The 20,437-nt window shown below is 40.8% G+C and overlaps 1 protein-coding gene across 1 annotated transcript in view; it reads left to right on the plus strand.

The window, feature by feature from the left end:
* Nucleotides 1-2,187: 2,187 nt before the first annotated feature.
* Gfrl (Glial cell line-derived neurotrophic family receptor-like) overlaps nt 2,188-20,437 on the plus strand; it is an 846,523-nt gene continuing 828,273 nt past the window's right edge. The window contains exons 1-2 of the mRNA XM_068226097.1: nt 2,188-2,229; nt 13,065-13,200. Coding sequence (XP_068082198.1) covers nt 2,188-2,229; nt 13,065-13,200 — 178 coding nt within the window. The remainder of the gene's footprint in view (nt 2,230-13,064; nt 13,201-20,437) is intronic.

The raw sequence follows: 20,437 nt of genomic DNA on the forward strand, positions 1-20,437 counted from the left end.
AAAGAATCTTGACTGGTGGGAAGGAGGCAAGAGTCATGTGATGAGGGGAAAGGTTAGGTACTTTGACTATGACTAACATGGCATTGCTACTAACTGTTGACTCCCTAAAATATTTTCCTTTTCATTTAATTGTAACAAGGAACCTGTCTAATGACTGTTACTTTAGCTTCATTTTGAGTATTTCTCGAAAATGTGATACTACATTGTCATTGAACGGATCCATGACTTGGACTGCTACAGCCTTATTCGGATGATGTTTCCCTGCAATATTTTGCACTGTTTCCACGCATTTTAAATAGTTCTATACTCTCATATGAAGTGAAAGACTCCTCTGTGTTTTTCTTTTCCTCCTCCTTAGATGTCATTTCCTCCATGACCTCCTGGTGTTCCTTGCGATGTAGATCCATCTGTTCGTCGCTGGTCAGTTCCTGGCCATGATCTTCCACCAGCTCTTGAATGTCCGCCTCACTCAGCTCCAGTTCCATGATATTTCCAATGAAACAATTTCATCGACAACCGACGGATCATGTTCCTCAGCAAACCCGTCAAAGTCATGTACAAGAAAGCAATTAGACCATAGTACAGTACGTACAGTGGCTCAAAAAAGTATTGGTCTGTCGGGATATGCTACATGTGAGGACGAGCTATCGAATGGAATGATGATAAAAATTGACGTATACTAGAATCGTTGATTGCTTATCATCTTGTGCAATATTCTCAATGTAAAAGGCATAATTCTTCAATATCCATATAACTAAAAAACCATAACTTAAAACAATCATTTTCACTTGCCACCAAAGAAGTATTGGTCTGAATTAACATAACGCGATTTCTTGATCCCTCGCGAATGTTTCAGTATTTTCTCGGTCCTCCTTTCCTTTTTATAATCTCATCTAACCTATTTGTCATCGATCGTACCAAGGTTTCCGTAGTTTCCTTTGGTATGTTATTCCATTTAGTGAGTAAGGCTTCTTTCAGGTCAGCTTTCTTTGATATTGCATGCTTTTTCACGTTTTTCTCCAAATAATGCCACAATTTCTCGATGGGGTTGATGGTGGGATATTGAGGCGGAGTTTCAATCCAACGCGGAGTATTATATAACAGCCATAGATCCGTGTTCAGGGCTGTGTGTTTGGGGTCGTTATCTTGCGTAAACGTATACTTTCCTGAGAGACCCATTTTTTGTACACTTGATGGAAAATATGCCTTGAGGATGTTCATGTATGCTTTGTGATCCATAGTCCCTTCAACAAAGGCTAATTCACCTACACTATTCGCACTGATACAACCCCATACCATGAGGGAACCACCTCCATATTTCACAGTAGCTGTCAGATTCTTCTCTTCAAGTTCAGAATTCGTTTTCCTCCACACAGTCACTCCTCTGTCTGACCTGAAGAGGGGAAATTTACTCTCATCTTTAAAAACGACTGTCTTCCAATCCTCATAGCTGTAACTTCTGTGCTCTTTAACGTACGCAAGTCTCTTCTTCCTGTTAGTCTTACTGCTGTATGGCTTTCTACGGGCTTTCAACATCTTGTTGTAACGCAGTTGCTACTTTCGGCGCACTTAGTTGAGGATTTTGGTCACTACACGCACAATTTGCCGTTTTTCTTGTGCTAATAACTTCAAAGGGCGGCCACTTCTCGGTCTGTTTTCTATTATCTTTGTTCTTTTGTACCTGTACACAATATTTTCAAAGTTGAAACATCTCATCCAGTAAGTTCACTTATGTCCCTGAAAGATTTACCTTTTTGAAATAGTCGCACTGCAATCCTCCTTTCTTCCACGGTTGTTTCTTTCATTTTCCTTCCAATTGCTAGATGAACGCGGAAACAGTGCTGAATATTACCTTCCAACGTGTCAGCACAGACATAATGAGCCCGAGTTGCGGCAGACAGCACAATGTCACGTCGATATTGTTTACTAGACCAATACTGACGCACGCCGTTGTATTACTGGTCCGTTTGCAAACAGCGTGAATCTCCTTGGCTCCATATTCAACCTACTGATGTACTCGACTTCCTACATATCTACATACGTGTTATTCCATTATATGTACCATTATTTGCCATATACTGTTCCGTTCATACCACGTCTATGGGCAGACCAATACTTTTTTGAGCCACTGCATAAGCTCGTATGGATGCTGACAATCCGACCGAGGCATACTAACTGAACTCGACCATGGGAGAAGATTACTCAGAATCGCTCAGCGAGAGGGGGAAGGTAAGGGGAAACGATTGACTTAGTTATGTTTATATGACAATCAGCAGACAGATGAGTACTACTCGTATTGCAAACTTCGCTACTTTACAAGGGGGCTGCCTGGCCGAGGCGGTAAAGGCGTGCTCGGTTCGCCCGGAACGACGTGGGTTCGAATCCCCGTCAGGATGTCGTAAAATTTAAGAAGTGAGATTTTCGATTCCGGAGGTGCATATGGCCCCGAGGTTCACTCAACCTACACCAAAAATGTGTACCAGGTTAATTTCTGGGGGCAAAGGCGGCCGAGCGTATGGATAACCACTCTACCCCATCAAGTGCCGAGGTTACGAATAGTGGAAGCCTTTACCTTCCACCCCTCCAAAGGCCTTCATGGCCTGTACGGAGAAGACCTTGCTTTTTTGCTCGTTTATTAACTTAGAATTCATTAAATCTTTTACTGGTGTTGTAAAGAACTCGCAGACCAAATTACGTGTAGTCGAAGGTTTTGTTGTATCTAAAGAGAGATGATTCTGGAAATGTACTGAATTTTAGATATGTAATTCACAGTTGACCTTAAATGGACCAGTCGTTTAGTTCTTGGTCCCGTGGTACCAAGGTGGTGATTTCAATCAGTTATCATATGTGACATTTGTGAGTGTATAAATGCTACAGGACCGCGTCGTCAAGATTCCGACACGTTGAATAAGCCTGTAGGACAAAATGTCGACACCAAACCCTCCGTTCATATCGTTGACAATTAGGTTGGAAGTAAATAATAATAATAATAATAATAATAATAATAATAATAATAATAATAATAATAATAATAATAATAGCCGGGCTGAGTGGCTCAGACGGTTAAGGCGCTGGCCTTCTGACCCCAACTTGGCAGGTTCGATCCTGGCTCAGTCCGGTGGTATTTGAAGGTGCTCAAATACGTCAGCCTCGTGTCGGTAGATTTACTGGCACGTAAAAGAACTCCTGTGGGACTAAATTCCGGCACCTCGGCGTCTCCGAAGACCGTAAAAGAGTAGTTAGTGGGACGTAAAACAAATAACATTATTTATTATTATTAATAATGATAATAAAGAGAATCATAATGTTATTGTTTGTACATCTCACGAGCTACTTTTACGAGTTTCTGCGCGAATTTTATCAACCAAGATTTCTGTTACATGCCGGTAAATCTACCGACACAAGGCTGTCGTATAATTTGTTCACCTCTATTTGTTCGTGCAGGATGGAGGCAGTAGAGAAGGATAAACGTAAACATACAAAGCCAAGGCTTAATCTTACGGGCTGCAGAAGGAACAGAAACGGTACAGTTACAGTTAAAAATGAAAATAATGGGCACCACAGAACTCCAAATAGAAGTGATACATCTCACAGCATTACAAAAGGCCGGACCGAGTGACTCAGACGGTTGAGGCGCTGGCCTTTTGACCCCAACTTGGCAGGTTCGATCCTGGCTCAGTCCGGTGGTATTTGAAGGTGCTCAAATACGTCAACCTTATGTCGGTAGATTTACTGGCACGTAAATGAACTCCTGCGGGACTAAATTCTGGCACCTCGGCGTCTACGAAAACCGTCAACGTAGTTAGTGGGACGTAAAGCCAATAACATTATTATTATTAGCTTTACAAAAGCATGTTCGCCTGCGAGTGGGCACAGTAACGACTCTAGTACAGATGCAAAGGTGCCCATGTAGATCACAGAAAGAAGTTTGAGCATGAGCACTGGGAAAGTTTGTTAAATTATACTTGAAATATTTCGATACTTCGTGTGAATTTTTCTATAATATCTAGTTGGTAATTTGGTTCTTTCGCATATTACAGTCCTATCGGCGCAATCAAGAGTTCCTGTAATACAGTTATGAATTAGTTCAAGTGATCCAAGAAAGTGTTTAAACGAACGAATAGGAAGCTTCCTACCGGGCGAGTTGGCCGTGCGCGTAGGGGCGCGCGGCTGTGAGCTTGCATCCGGGAGATAGTAGGTTCGAATCCCACTATCGGCAGCCCTGAAAATGGTTTTCCGTGGTTTCCCATTTTCACACCAGGCAAATGCTGGGGCTGTACCTTAATTAAGGCCACGACCGCTTCCTTCCAACTCTTAGGCCTTTCCTATCCCATCGTCGCCATAAGACCTATCTGTGTCGGCACGACGTAAAGCCCCTAGCAAAAAAAAAAAGGAAGCTTTCTACCGAGCTAGTTGTCCACATAGTTCGGGTAGCGAAGCTATGAGCTTGTATTTGGGTGATAGTGGGTTCGAATCCCACCGTCCAAAGCCCTGAAGATGGTTTTTCGCAGTTTCCTATTCTCACACCTGGCTCACCTTAAGGCCATGGCCGTTAAATTTTAGCCCTTTCCCGTCTTTGCGCATTCGACAATTAGTGCGACGTTAAACAACTAGCCAAAAAAAGAAGCTTCTATTTTCTAACGGAGGCTTCTCTCGCTTCTCCATACGTTGCTAGTTGTTTTCTTACGTGCCTGCTTGCTGGCTTGTAATCTAGCCTCTTACCAGTAAACCATACCTGAAATTTATTGCCAGTCATTAAGGGTCCGTAAATATGGAGTAAATCTCGCGCGCAGCCGCGAGCTCGTGGAACATGAACATGTCGCTTACTTGTGCTCCGAAACAGAGCAATCTTACGTTAGGCCCCGTGAATGAAGAAAGAAGGAAGCAGGCTATTATGGTACAGTGAAACGGGCCATCTCCGTGGTACCTGCTCTGCCACGAATTTAAATTTGAGTTGAAGATCTTGAACTGGGATTACAGGCAAACATGTGAAGAATATATTTTATGAAACGTAGCTCATTATATCATTTGGATGTTGCTGATTAAAATGACATAATTTATTACGAAAATCATTTTCATTTTTGAAAACATATTTCCATTCAAATAAAACTTTTACATTTTGACATTCCACGGTTCAAAGCTAAGTATTTAAGGGATGATTGTATGTAGAAGGTGTTTGTAGCTATCGCTAGATAATTCTAGAATGTTTAATTTTGAAAGGCAAGTAACTAGTGGTTGGTTGTTTTGTCTTGTGATTTGAAGGTTTAATTTTTCAGTGTAGTTTAAATTATGATAACTTTAACGTTTAATTGTTTTCCTAAAAACTAACATTTTTAGACCGAGCTGGATAGCTGCAGTCGCTTAAGTGCGGCCAGTAACCAGTATTCGGGAGATAAGTGGTTCGAACCCTACTGTCGGCAGCCCTGAAGATGGTTTTCCGTGGTTTCCCATTTTCACACCAGGCAAATGCTGGGGCTGTACCTTAATTAAGGCTACAGCCGCTTCCTTCCCAGTCCTAGCCCTTTCCTGTCCCATCGTCGCCATAAGACCTATATGTGTCGGTGCGACGTAAAGCCAATAGAAAAAAATTTGAACATTTTAAGAACTATAAGACGCAGATTTCTATATTTTTTACAGCAGTTCAGTACTTCGTGGTACACATCCCACATGTAAATTTATCAAAATCATATAAAGTCTGGGAAATACAACTTTTTAACATATTCGTTTCTTCAAAATGTAGTCTCTCATTAACAAAATTCTAGACTTCAGACCTATTATACAGTTTAATGGCACAGTATAACTTAGATATAGCTTAAAAACGTGGCTTCATATTTTCAGAACAGGCAAACGCTAGTGCTGTGCATTAATTAAGGCCACGGACACTTCCTTTCTAGAGCTATCTCTTTCCCATCCTTCTCTGTGTTAGTGCGACGTTAAGCAAATAGCGACAAAAATCTCGATTAGAAACTGTTCAGAGATTTTGTTAAAAGGTAAGCAAGAAGTACAAAGTATGAAGGCTTTACAATAATGAAAATACTTCCTTCGTAATTCCACTATTTATTCGTAAAAGTGTGTCATATATTATTGTTATTAATATTATTCGTAATGCACAAATAAGTATGACGTTTCTGATTCACTGTATTATATATAAACAAATTACTTCATGCCACAAAAGTATTACTATTGGTAGTGGTTTATCGGCCGGCCCCGCGGTGTAGGGGTAGCGTCCCTGCCTCTTGCCCGTTGGCCCCGGGTTAAATTCTCGCCCAGGTCAGGGATTTTAAAATGGATTTGAAGGCTGGTTCGAGGTCCACTCAGCCTACGTCATTAGAATTGAGGCGCTATCTGACGGTTAGAAAGCGGCCCCGGTCTACAAAGCCAAGAATAACGCCTTATCATACAACACCTCGTAATCTGCAGGCCTTCGGGCTAAGCAGCTGTCGCTTGGTATGCCAAAACCCTTCAGGGTTGTAGTGCCATGGGATTAGTTAATGGTTTAACATCGAATCACCTCAGACAGTTTGTGGTGACGAGGAGGCAGGAAAGACTGGGAAGGAGGTTACCACGGCCTTAAGTAAAGCTTGGTGTGAAGTTGGGAAAATTCAGGAAACTATCTTCAAGAATGCCGATAGTGGGGTTTGAACCCACCTTCTCCTTCTTCTACTTCATCTTCTTCAATTATCATTATTATTAATTTGACAAGTCCCGGGCATCACTATCAGTCTGAGCCAATCACAAACCTCAAATAATTATGCACGTAATAAAGGTAAATTATACCACAATACTTCCGACATTTGTCGAGACCAGTTCACTAACTCTTATTCTAATTAATGGCAAATGGGGATGTTTCCTTGCTTTAAGTGGCGGTATATAACAACACCATGAATAATGAAACTTGAAGGCATCATGCTAAAATTGCGGATCTGCTTATCGTTAGGACATGTTACAATTTGCTGCTACTAGTGAGAATTCAGTTTACACAGGGATTTTAAGGGTGAATATTACTTACTTATTAAATGAAAGCTTCCTCTTAAGCTGATGATTAGAGTTAGGAAAACATGAACGCTTCATATTCCTGTTTTGTATCTGAAGCCGAAATTAATTATTTCCTCGAGTCGTAAGTTTTGAAATTACTTTGGGAACATGAATCGTGATCTGTCATGAATTGAAAGGAACCTTTTTAAGACAAAAGTACATTCCTTCGTACAATAGTTTATTTTTAAAATATGTTACTAATAAATACGTGTCAGTTGTGAGACGTCACAAAGGTAGTACCAGCTTATAGTGGTAGAGCAGCGAAATTTAATTAAATCATGGAAATGAAAATCTATAGGAGTAGTATAAGTGGACAGTTCAGGGTCCACCACCGCCACCGGTCATCCGCAGAGGCCTCCTCCTCCCGCAGGAAATTTGAATTTTGGAGCGAGATTTGAATTTGTAAACAAAGCCACGTGCTTTTTGACGGCTGTCATCCGCCATCTTTAAACAACAACGCATCGCTAACCTCAGTGCTGCCATCTTGACGGGGCTAAACCTCAGTGCACTAAACTTCACGGGCGGGAAATTTGAATCTTAGCGCGAGATTTGAATTTGTAAACAAAGCCACGTGCTTTTTGGACAGCTGTGATCCGCCGTCTTGCATCACTAACCTCAGTGCTGCCATCTTAACGGCACAGAACCTCAATAACAACGCATCGCTAACCTCAGTGCTGCTATCTTAACGGCACTAAACTTTATAGGCACGTGGTGGTGGGCAATTATCATTATCATACCCTCTTTATGGTACTAAATCTTATCGCGGTGGTGGTGGGTAATTTAAAATCCACGTGCTTTTTTACAGCCGTCATCCGCCATCTTGCATCTCAAACCTCAGTGCTGCCCTCTTTCCGGCACTACCTTTGAAATGTGGTGGCGGTAATTTCCACGTACTTTTTGACAGCTGACAGCGGCCATCTTTAATCAACAGAGCATCGTGCTGCTATCTTTAGCTACATACCCATGAAATGGGGTAGCGGGCAATTAAAAAAATTCAACGCGCTTTTTTGACAGCTTTCATCCGCCATCTTTAATCAACAGAGCACCGTGCTGCTATCTTTACGGAACTAAACCTTACGAGCGGGTAATTTGAAAAATTGTACGTGCTTTTCTGACAGCTGTCATCCACCATCTTGCATCGCAAACCTCAGTGCTGCTATCTTTAGCTACTACCTTTGAAATATGGTGGCGGTAATTTCTACGTGCTTTACAAACCCACGTACTTTTTGACAGCGGCTATCTTTAATCAACAGAGCATCATGCTGCTATCTTTAGCTACATACCTTTAAAATATGATGGCGGAAATTTGAAATTCTATGTGCTTTTTTGACAAGCTGCCATCTTTAATCACCAGAACACCGTGCTGCTATCTTTATCATATTAGCGGGCAATTCCACGTGCAGCTGCGACCATCTTTAATCAACAAAGGACCGTGGTGCTATATTTTGCTACATACCTTTAACATGTGGTGGCAGCAATTTGAAATTCTATGTGCTTTTTGAAAAGCTGCCACCTTTCATCAGCAGAGCACCGTGCTGCTATCTTCAGCCACATACCTTTGAAATGTGGTGGTGGGTAATTTGAAAAATTCCGTTAGCTATCATCATTAAACAGTAAAACTTCAGTGCATACGCGAACCTAACCTCTCATCTACCATCTTGAAGGAGACTATCCTTAGTTTACGACAAGATGCCCTTCCCGACGCTAATTAGCGCTTAGAGGTTACTATACAAGATGGCGGCGGCTGTTAGAGCCTCCTCATCCTCCTTCATCTCCTCTACCTCCTCTAACTCCTCCTCCTCCTCCTCCTCTGTCAAGGCATAGTTTTATCGAGCATGCATCGGCAAGGCATGAGTATGCAACGATAACATAATTGTGCATGTTTAGACTTGCGGATTACAAAGGAAACATAACAAGACTAAAATCGAACACTGTACTCGATGTTGTTAACTTCAACATGTGATTAGAACATTTATTGATGTGTTGAGAACACTAAATAAGTGATCAAGACTAGAATCGAACACTGTACTCGATACAACATGTGTTTAGAAAGTGCCAAGGAATGCCTTTATTCTAAGAAGATTAGGTCGCAAAATAAGTGATTAAGACTAGAATCGAACATTGTACTCGATGTCGTTATCTTCAGCATGTGATTAGAACATTGATTGATGTCTTCATATCACTAAATAAGTGATCAAGACTAGAATCGAACAAAGTACCCGATACAACATGTGTTTAGAACATGTCAGGGGATACCTTTGTTCTAAGAAGATCAGATTAAAAATGAAGTGATTGGAACATAACAAGACTAGAATCGAACACTGTACTCGATGTCGTTAACTTTAACATGTAATCAGAACATTGATTGATGTGTTTAGAACACGATACACAATAAAACATGTCTGGGGATACCTTTGTTCTAAGAAAAAAAATAAGACTAGAATTCTGAACAGCTTGCGTAAGATAGCGACTGTTATAATCTCCTTTTTCCACTTCTTGCTCTGTCAAGGTATAGCGTTATCGAACATACAACGCGATCTTATGCATATGGCAGCTAAGTCGCTCATTAAATGATATAGCAAAAGTACAAATTCAATTATTTCCCTAGTACGAAAATCAAAAACTATAGAAACACACTGTGCACATATCGCGTAGCTAACTCGCTCAGTAAACGATATAGCAAAAGCACAACTTCAATGATTTGCCTAGTGTGAAAATCAAAAAACTATAGAAACACACTGTGCACATACTGCGTAGCCAACTCGCTCAGTAAACGATATAGCAAAAGTACACCGGGTGAGTTGGCCGTGCGCGTAGAGGCGCGCGGCTGTGAGCTTGCATCCGGGAGATAGTAGGTTCGAATCCCACTATCGGCAGCCCTGAAGATGGTTTTCCGTGGTTTCCCATTTTCACACCAGGCAAATGCTGGGGCTGTACCTTAATTAAGGCCACGGCCGCTTCCTTCCAACTCCTAGGCCTTTCCTATCCCATCGTCGCCATAAGACCTATCTGTGTCGGTGCGACGTAAAACCCATAGCAAAAAAGCAAAAGTACAACTTCAATCTTTGCCTAGTGCGAAAATCCAAAACTATAGAAACACACTGTGGTCAAACTGCCTAGCCAACTCGCTCAGTAAACTATATAGCAAAAGTACAACTTCAATGATTTGCCTAGTACGAAAATAAAAAACTACGGAAACACACTGTGCACATACTGCGTAGCCAACTCGCTCAGTAAACGATATAGCAAAAGTACAACTTCAATGATTTGCCTAGTGCGAAAATCATTAAACTACGGAAACACACTGTGCACATATCTCGTCGCCAACTCGCTCAGTAAACGATATAGCAAAAGTACAACTTCAATGATTTGCCTAGTACGAAATTAAAAAACTACGGAAACACACTGTGCAAATACTGCGTAGCCAACTCGCTCAGTAAACGATATAGCAAAAGTACAACTTTAACGATTTGTCTAGTGCGAAAATCAAAACTACGGAAACACACTGTGCGCATATCTCGTAGCCAACTCGCTCAGTAAACGATATAGCAAAAGTACAACTTCCATGATTTGCTTTGTCTTGTACGAAAATCAAAAACTACTAAAAAACCTTACTGCATAGCCAACTCGCTCGGTTACACTTACCGCACAGCTAACACGCTCAGTAATTGCAAATACACGGGTAATCGACCAGAACACTGATACACGTTATGTGAAAATAAAAAACCATACTGCGTAGCTAACTCGCTCGGTTACACAGCTAACACGCTCAGTAATTGCAAATACATCACAACACGGGTTATCGTCCAGAACACTGATATACGCATACACGTCACTCTTTTTCGAAACACACGAACAAGAATGTTGCGAGATACTAACCTAAGATACTTACATGTAAAAAAAAAAGGGAGGAGGTAAAAGAATAAATCATATTTTTTATACGCATGTTGTCTCCTCCAAGTTATAAGACCAAATGGGAGCAGTACTGTGAGTTTCTGCTACGGCTTGCGAAACGTAAACGGATGTGACATGCTATCTCAGCAAAAATACACATGACCTTGTTCCTACATACACTCAAGTCAGACACTTACAGAAATAAAATGATAGATACCGCGATTCAAATCTCGGTCCTAGCGTCAAAAAGGGCATCCGGCTGTAAAACAGAGCCTTATGTTTCTTGTAATTACATGTTGACAAGAAGACTGACGATCGCGCAGGAAAGGGCTAGAAGCGGCCAGTCACCCCCTAGCATTTGCTATTTTAGGGCTGCCGACAGTAGGGGTTCAAACCCGCTATCTCTATATCTTATTCATAAGTTAGAAGTAACGGACATGAAAGAAGTAGCGGGAATGATTGCTGGTAAAAGATGTTGATGGTGATTCATCTGTCGGATGGGGACGTTAAGCCTTACGCAGGCCCTTTGGCGCTATTCGACAGGAGTAGCCTATGTGTCGGCAGCGGGATTTACTAAGACATCCGGTTATAAAACCCACTACAACAGATTTATCTTACTTCATATCGCGTATACTGTAATTTAAAATCCCTAGTCCTAGCGTCAGAAAGAACATCCGGCCGTAAAATAGAATTTTTGCGATTTAAAATCCCGGTCCTTAGACCAACTCGCCCGGTAAGGGAAGATTGCAAGGGATGGACAAGGAAGAGGGAAGGAAGCGGCCATGTCCTTAAGGTAGGTACCATCCCGACATTTGCCTGGAGGAGAAGTCGGAAACCACGAAAAGCCTCTTCTAGGATGGCTGTGGTGGGAATCGAATCCCTCCCTACTCAGTTGACCTCCCGAGGCTGAGTGGACGCGGTCTCCAGCCCTCGTACCACTTTTCAAATTTCGTGTCAGAGACGGGAAACAAACCCGGACCTCCGGGAGTGGCAGCTAATCACACTAACCACTACACAACAGAGGCGGACAATTCAAAAACTAATTTACAATATTTCATTACTCGAAGGCCAACCGGTCAGATCGGGGAACTTAACCTTAACCTGAAGACTATTTGGAGGTCCACTCTGGTGACGGAACAATTGAGGAGCTGTCTGACGTTGAGATAGCGGCGGCGGTCTAGAAATTCAAGCATTGAGGCCGGGAGGATCCGTCGCGCTGACCGAAAATTCAATAAAGGAGAACGATCTCAATGCAGTTGCTCTTATAAGCACTCGTCACAATGGAAATGCATTCCTATTGGTTTCTAATGATTCCATTTGGCATTTATTAACAGGCAACACAGAATCTCCACTGGTAACACAATGATAATATCATGGAAATACATACGCAGCTTCTCTTGATATTATAAAAATGGAAACAAGTTTCTCTTTTATAAAACAAACACCACGAATAACCTTCATATGCTAGCAGTGTCGTCTGCCTTCCTCGCTCCAAATAGTTTAGGCAGTAGATGTCACACTCCCTTGACACGGCTTTTGCTGGATAAGCCAAAGATATTGCAGGGAACAATATGCACATGTAACTCCCATACTATAGAACGAAGAACATGCAGATCTTCTGCAGTTAAAAGGCGGCCACTGAACCAAGTTCGTAGAAAGGATTGTTTCACTGACTGAACTAGAAGCTCTCACGTTATATTTTCTCCTTTCAGAAATTCCTTCGATTAATGATAGCATACTCTTATAGCCACACTATTTCTATCATCACTTGAAAACTTTCTAAGTCACACATGAATTTGTGGATATTTCTGGTGACACAATGTTGATATCCTTGTGCCGGAGGTACACCAACTCCGCACATTTAAAACGAGCGCCTCCAGTGGAAAAAGTTTGAACGTTTATCGTCAGATATTTCTACTGTCAATTTATGTGCTTCCTCTGGTGAGAGGATGGACAATTTAATTTAAAGAGTATTTTGGTATCCTTGGGTTGCGTAAACTGAGTTGTTTGTAGATTGTTATTGGTGTTCTAAGGTTATCTGGACTTCTATCTCTTCCCGCCTGTTTAATACTGTAGCCAATAGGGAATATTGTACATTTAATTTATTAATCAATCAAAACGTTGGGTGTGTCCAGGGCTCCGGCCCAGAGAATTCTGGAGCCTTCCTCTCCGCTATAAAAGCTCGGACCTTTTGGGCCAGGTTGTCTTTTGATCCCTTCAGTCCAACAGTAGAGTGTGTTCGTCCACCTTCGGAAGGCCCACCAGCTCAAGGTAATGGCAGACATCTTTTAGTTTGAAGGGAAGGTTTCAAGATCCGTTCTTAATGTAACTCTGTCCATGTAAAACTTGAAACCTAGTATAAAGATCTTAGTTTAACTTAGGGAATAAAATGTGGGAATCCTCTTTTATTCCCCTTCAACTTGTTATTGAGCTGCTATGATTTCGTAAACTTTAAAATTTATATCTTCCTTTTGTAATTTAGATTTTCTCTCCATCTAGTCATCTCCGTAGTATAGGCTTAGCCTATGTAACGTCGGGCCATAAGCCCACATAGGGTTTTAATGATGTTCAAGTGAATTTCTATGGAGTGCACGTGGTCGCCTCCTAACATTTTTATTTTCAGCCAATAACTTTAACCTTATCCTTTTGGCTTAGGCCATGTATAATGGGTACGTATTACCCCTGCTAAACATTACCACTCTCATTCATTTCCTATTTAAATGTAACTCAGACTGTTGAACGGATAAGACAGTGGATACTGTTTGTTGTGTAAAAGTGAGTTTGTGCCTGGAGGAGGCTTGAAACTTGTTAATTTTGGAGAATAGTCTCCTACGTAAGTATGTGAAGCAAAGACGCTCCTTGTAAATGTTGTAAATTTTGGAGCTCAGTCTCCTTGACGATTTATTGAAGGGAGCAGTTGTGCTCTTGTAAAACTTGTAACTTGTGAGCTACAAGCTCACTTTTTTAAATCGTTGTTGTCTGATTGTTCTAGTCTTTTCTAATATTGTTTCTCGAGCTCACGAGCTGACCATTGTTCTATTGTTACTTGTTATTGTTTAAGGCAGTTTAAACACTAAAAAGGAAAGATAAAACAAGGGAAGAAATACAATTTCGGATCTTAAAGTTTTAAATTAAAATTTGACCTTTTCTCTATCCACCCATTCATGACCGCACCTCCTTACATCTCTGTAAACCACGGTATCCCCGTAACAATCCTAACAATTGATTAATTAAAAAGAAAATTGCATGAACCTTCTTTATTGCTATGATTTCATGTAATATCATAATGAATACCCAACACGGGTGTCTCACACTACACGCATTATAATGGATTATGGGTCGACAAATAATTCTGAAATATGAAATTATTTATCAGTTGTCAGTAACTATACAAGTGATCATCATATCTTTTTTTACATTGTTCTGCCAAATTCCAGATCACAATCACAATCTTGAGAACTAAAATGGCTTGAAATAAGCCTAGTAATAAACCTAGTAATATAACTGAACATCAGGCCTGTGTACCTTCACCTTGCCAAATAAATAAATAAATAAATAAATAAATAAATAAATAAATAAATAAATAAATAAATAAATAAATAAATAACTCCAAAATTATAAAGGACACGAGTAGTAAGAGTGAAATCATGTATAATTCGTTTGTCGGCCAACTACCACTTAGTGCACACAGACAAAAAACACAGATCTTAGGACACATGCTAAAGCCAGTAGAAGCTGCAGCTCACCACGGATATCTCCTAAACATCTGAGCCTTATTAAATGACATGTCATTCCACCTACAAAACTGAAAAACCCCTATACAAATGAATAACATTTATCTCAATCAGAAATATCGTAAGCATCCAACCAATGTTACGAAATAAAAAGGAGCTTAAAAATTACACTGAAAAATTTATAATTCACAATCAGAAAGAAAATAAACATGTAAAATAAAGGAAGAAGTCACACATAACAAAATAACAACGAAGAGCGATGATTGTACATCACTACAAATAAATTACAAGGTAATAACAGACAGGAATTATGTGAATTATTTAACGAATAGTTTTCTTCTGGCTCCTCGACTGAATGTTAAGCAAACTGGCCTACGGATAGGAGGGTTTCAGGTTCGATTCCTGTCCAGGCCAAATATTTTATCTGCGTACGGTTAATTCCTCTGGTTTGGGAACTGGGTGTTTGCGTTCGTCTTAATACACTTCTCTTCATCCATTTACAACACTGTACACTACCAGCTACCACAGTAACACGCAATACATTCCTCTACACAGGGTTGGCGTCAGGAAGGACGTTCGGTTGTAAAACTGGGTTAAATTCTCATCAAGTGACGACTTCATTGAATTGCGGAAAATGCCAGCAAGAAGAGTAAGACGAGGATTTAACTAGTAATTTTTTTGTAAATATTGCAAACATTTTAGCTTCAGCATTTGCTCCCAAAGTGTTCAAAGTCTTTGGGCTCCTAATTACACCTCATTCTACTAAATGTATTGTACCCTTCCCAGTAGGATTCAGAGGATGACTACTGTGGTGACCTCTTTGGGGGGTTCATGCTTTTGGGGTATCAATGGACGTCTATAGCATGTTCGAGAAGTTTCATTTCTTACAATAATACTTCTAACACTCCCTTCAGGCCATTCTTTCTCTGTTCAACTTCTAAATCACTTACAAATGTTAAATTTTGTTTAATGATGTTTTCCGGGCACCTCATTTCTTACTTGTGCTTTTACTGCGAGTTTTTCAGTTATGCCACAGAATATTGACTTTGTTAAACAGTGCAAAGGAAGGTTACAATAACCAATACCATTCCCTGGATCTGTGGTGTCCGAGATTACGGGAAATGGGTATTATATGATCAGTATGATTCAGTATATGCAGCCGATAAAAAGTAATTAAGATCTACCATATTAAATATAAAAAGCAAGAGTAGCTGTGGCCACGATAGTACAATTACTACCTTTCTGAAAGTATTCCAGGATTCGTTAAGCGGTGTCTTAACTGATATCATTAACGAATCCTTGGTATTTCGTGCATTACCTGGCGAGGTAAAAGAAGCTAAAGTAGTCCCTTACTTCAAAGAAAGTGATGAGAGAAATCCTAGTAACTATAGGCCTGTCTCCATTCTTCGTTTGTTCTCCGAAATATTAGAAACTGTACTTAAAATCAATTTCTCATATTTAAAAAAAATTAATTTATTTTGCGTCGCACAATATGGCTTCGGTGAGAACTAAAACACTGCAAATATCAGTTGATTGTAATAATACTGCTGGTGGGTTATTTATAGATCTAAAGGAGGCCTTACCGGGCGAGTTGGCCGTGCGCGTAGAGGCGCGCGGCTGTGAGCTTGCATCCGGGAGATAGTAGGTTCGAATCCCACTATCGGCAGCCCTGAAGATGGTTTTCCGTGGTTTCCCATTTTCACACCAGGCAAATGCTGGGGCTGTACCTTAATTAAGGCCACGGCCGCTTCCTTCCAACTCCTAGGCCTTTCCCATCCCATCGTCGCCATAAGACCTATCTGTGTCGGTGCGACGTAAAGCCCCTAGCAAAAAAAAAAAAAAAAAAAAAAAGGAGGCCTTCGTTACCGTAGATCTAGAAAGACGGTTAGCTATGTCACAGAACGCAGGAGTTGTTGGTGTTGATCTGAAATTATTTGAAAATGATCTTTCTGATATAAAAATAATATGCAGTGCTTAATAATTGTAGGAGCTCAGCGAATAGTGCAACGTATAGTGTTCCACCAGGGTTTGTTTTTGGAGCAGTACTATTTCTAGTCGATGGTGAACTTCTCTGAAATCCAGATATTTACTAGCCTGCCTGTGGAGGTGAGAAAAGTATCAACTTTTGAAACAAAGAAAAGTGCAACGATGATTGTGGGAAAGTTATAATGATGTATGATATAAAAACTAGGTTTTAATTAAGAACGTACTCACAAAAGGTCATGTGAAGTGTCGGCAACTACGTACCCCTTCAACTTCTGTTGCTTTACGCAAAGGAAATGTAAATATTTCGTAAATACACCTTCGTTAAGTTGGAGTGCTTACGTGGCTGAGGCAGCAGCCCACTGGCCTCTCGCCGCTGGGATCCGTAGTTTAAATCACGGTCACGCCATGTGAGATTTGTGCTGGACAAAGCCGAGGCGGGACACGTTTTTCTCCGGCTACTCCGGTTTTCCCTGTCAACACTCTCCAGTGTAATTCGATTTCATCTGCCAGTCATTAATCATATCTTCAGAGGAGTGCGACAGGCTTCGGCAGATGGCACAATTCCTATCCTCGCCGCTAGATGGGGCTTCATTCATTCCATTCCGGATCCAGTCGAATGACTTGAAACAAGCTGTGGATTTTCATTTTCCTTAGTTAAGTTGGTGTTTTTAGGCATTTTTCAGTAATAATTCGAAGCTAAGTACTTCGGTTCGATATTTCATCAACCATTGATATTCCATGCAATCATTCATTTCATTATGTTCGAACTGACTATGTGTTTATATGCTCACTACTTATTTCATACGTATATAATTAATCTATATTTAGCTATATAAGTGTCCATCAGAATGTAATGAACTGTACAATTCGTCTGTATGAGCCTGCAGGCTCATTGGAATTAATTGTAATAAATAATAAAAATGAGAGGGTCACATAGTTTCTGATTCAGTGAGCTTACAATAAATGCCAAAAACAAATCTAAATATTCCAAAATCATAGCTGAGGAGATTTCACCCAGTGGAGTGGCCGCATGAATGAATGCGCTACGGCTATAGAGCCAAGCTCTGTATGTGGGAGACGCGTGGGTTCGAACCCTTCCATTGGCTGTTGTGAGAACGGTTTACTTTGGTTTGCCTATTTCACTCCAGGCAAATTCTGGGACTGTTCCTATTCATAGGCCACAACAGATTCCTTCCACCTCGTAACCCAATGTCATTCAGCATCGTTCTGTTCATTTTCTTTAGCTCCTTCAATGAGGTTGGGGACAGGAAGGGCATCCGGCCGTATATATACAATGACGAGTGGCCTCCGAAGAGGCTTGGTGCAGGTCTTTCGAGCTGACGCCGTACAGACGATCTGCGCGTCTGTGAGGATGGGGCCCTATATGTGATGAGTTCTAGTGATGAGGACGGCACACACATCTAACCCCCGAGCCATCAGTTTTAACCAATGAAGGTTAAAATCACCGACCCGGACGGGAATCGAACCCGAGACCCTCTGGACCAAAGGCCAGTAAGCCAGCTATTGAGCCGGACATCCGGCCGTTAAAACATGCCGTATAACTTCATCTCACCTCATTCCACAACTCCTATCAGGAAATGAGGCTAAGTGGTAGACATACACACGTATATATATATATATATACATACGTAGCTGAGGATGTATCAGGGATACTGTAACATAAACAAGAACTCGCCTATGGGAAATCTGGGAAGTCTATTTCTAGAAAGTCGGAGTTTGCTATATTTATGTACTTACATTTTCTGTAATTGTATTTACTTGTGACATCCGCCGATCACAGGATCTACGGGTATCGTACTCTAAGGCACCGGGTTCGATTCCTGGATAGGTCAAGTATTTTTAAACCTGGTTCTAAGGGCTTGTTCGGGGATAATCTAGCCTACGAGGTTAAAAGTGATGAGCTATGTGATTATGAGATAGCGGGCCCAGTGCAGAAAGGCAATATTAGCGGCGCAGAGGTTTCGTAGAGTTGACCGTGCGTTACCTCGTATTCTGCAGGCCTTCGGGCTGATCAGCGGTCGCTTGGTAGGCCAAGACCGATCAGGTCTGTTGCGCCATGTGATCTGAATTAGTTCCTTTTTGAGGCATAGTGCAATTTATTTCAGAACCTCAAACCCGTTCTGAATTTGTAACAAACAATTTTCTTTACGTCGTACCGACACAGATATGTCTTATGGTGACGATGGGAGAGAAAAGGCCTATGAGTGGGAAGGAAGCGGCCATGGCCTTAATTAAGGTATATCCCCAACATTTTACTGGCGTGAAAATGGGAATCTACGGAAAACCATCTTCAGGGCTGCCGATAGGGTGGTTCGAACCCATTATCTCCCGGATGCAAACCCACAGCTGCGCGTTCCTAACCGCACGACCGACTCGCCCGGTGTTCTGAATTTCTACAGCTCCTTGAGTGAATATTCAGCGTATTGGGCTTAGATTCAGAGGGGTCTAAATTCGATTATGGACCGGGCTGGGAATTTTGAGTATGAATAAATCGTTTGTCTCTGTGGTTGGGTGTTTGTGTTCATTATTAATATGCTTCTCTTCATCTACATACAACACACTACTCTACCAATACCACAAATACAATAGTGAATACATCCTTCCATATAGGGTTGGCGTCAGGGAGGGCATCCGGCCGTATAACTGGGCCAAACTCGCTTCTCGTGCCAACGCAAATAAAATAGAGAAAAGACCGGAAAGAAGAAGAAGAAGAAGAATACAGTTCCGAATTTTTTGCTTTACTGGGAAAATCCCAGTCCACCAGCACATGAAGCTACTACCGGTGACACTAGACTACCCTGAGTGTACTTACATACTGTATCTTCTGTTCTCATATATACATCGCCCAGCAGAGCTCCATTTATTTATTTATCCAGTTATTTGCCATCTGGTATTACCGGTATTCTTCTCCTTATTATTATTATTATTATTATTATTATTATTATTATTATTATTATTATTATTATTATTATTATTATTATTATTATTATTATTATTAAGTGTAAATTTATGACCTCATCCCGAGGTGGTGCAGCTCTTCTCAGGCGTACCCCCATTGGAGGTGAGCTGTATTTACCTAATCAAAAACATACTAGCCCTCCTGCCAATCCTTAATTTCTGGCACTACCGCGAATTGAACTCGGGCCCGCAAGGACGACATATAATAGCACTAAACGTTACGCTAGGGAGGTTATTATTATTATTAATTATTATTATTATTATTATTATTATTATTATTATTATTATTATTATTATTATTATTATTATTATTATTATTATTATTATTATTATTATATTTACTCACTGTAGATGAATACTGATGTGGTTGTTGTGATTATTGATTTAAGAAGAAGTGAAACTGGGCAACCACCCTCTATTAACATTAATCAGAAGGAAACGTTGGTAGGCACCCGACACTTTGAGAAATGAATGTAGAGACCAAAACATATGAAGAGCCACGAGGGGAGTGAAAATGATAGAAATAGAAGCAATAACCAAGGGAGGCCAGATAGGATAAATGATACTGAGGAGCAATGCCAGGATTCAGCTAGAAGCCCTGTGGTCATCAACCCACGCTCCCAAGTTAAGAGCTCTTGGGGCCACTTTTAGTCGCCTCTTACGACAGGCAGTTGTTACCGTGAGTGCTATTCTACATCCCCCACACCCACAGGGGAGATGAATACTGAAAAACAAAACGTACTCAACGGCTACTAACTGCTACTACTATACAACTGCTACTAAGTTACATTGAAATCTCTTCTTCCACG

Source organism: Anabrus simplex, chromosome 2 (genome assembly GCF_040414725.1).
Source record: "Anabrus simplex isolate iqAnaSimp1 chromosome 2, ASM4041472v1, whole genome shotgun sequence".
Classification (NCBI taxonomy): Eukaryota; Metazoa; Arthropoda; class Insecta; order Orthoptera; family Tettigoniidae; genus Anabrus; species Anabrus simplex.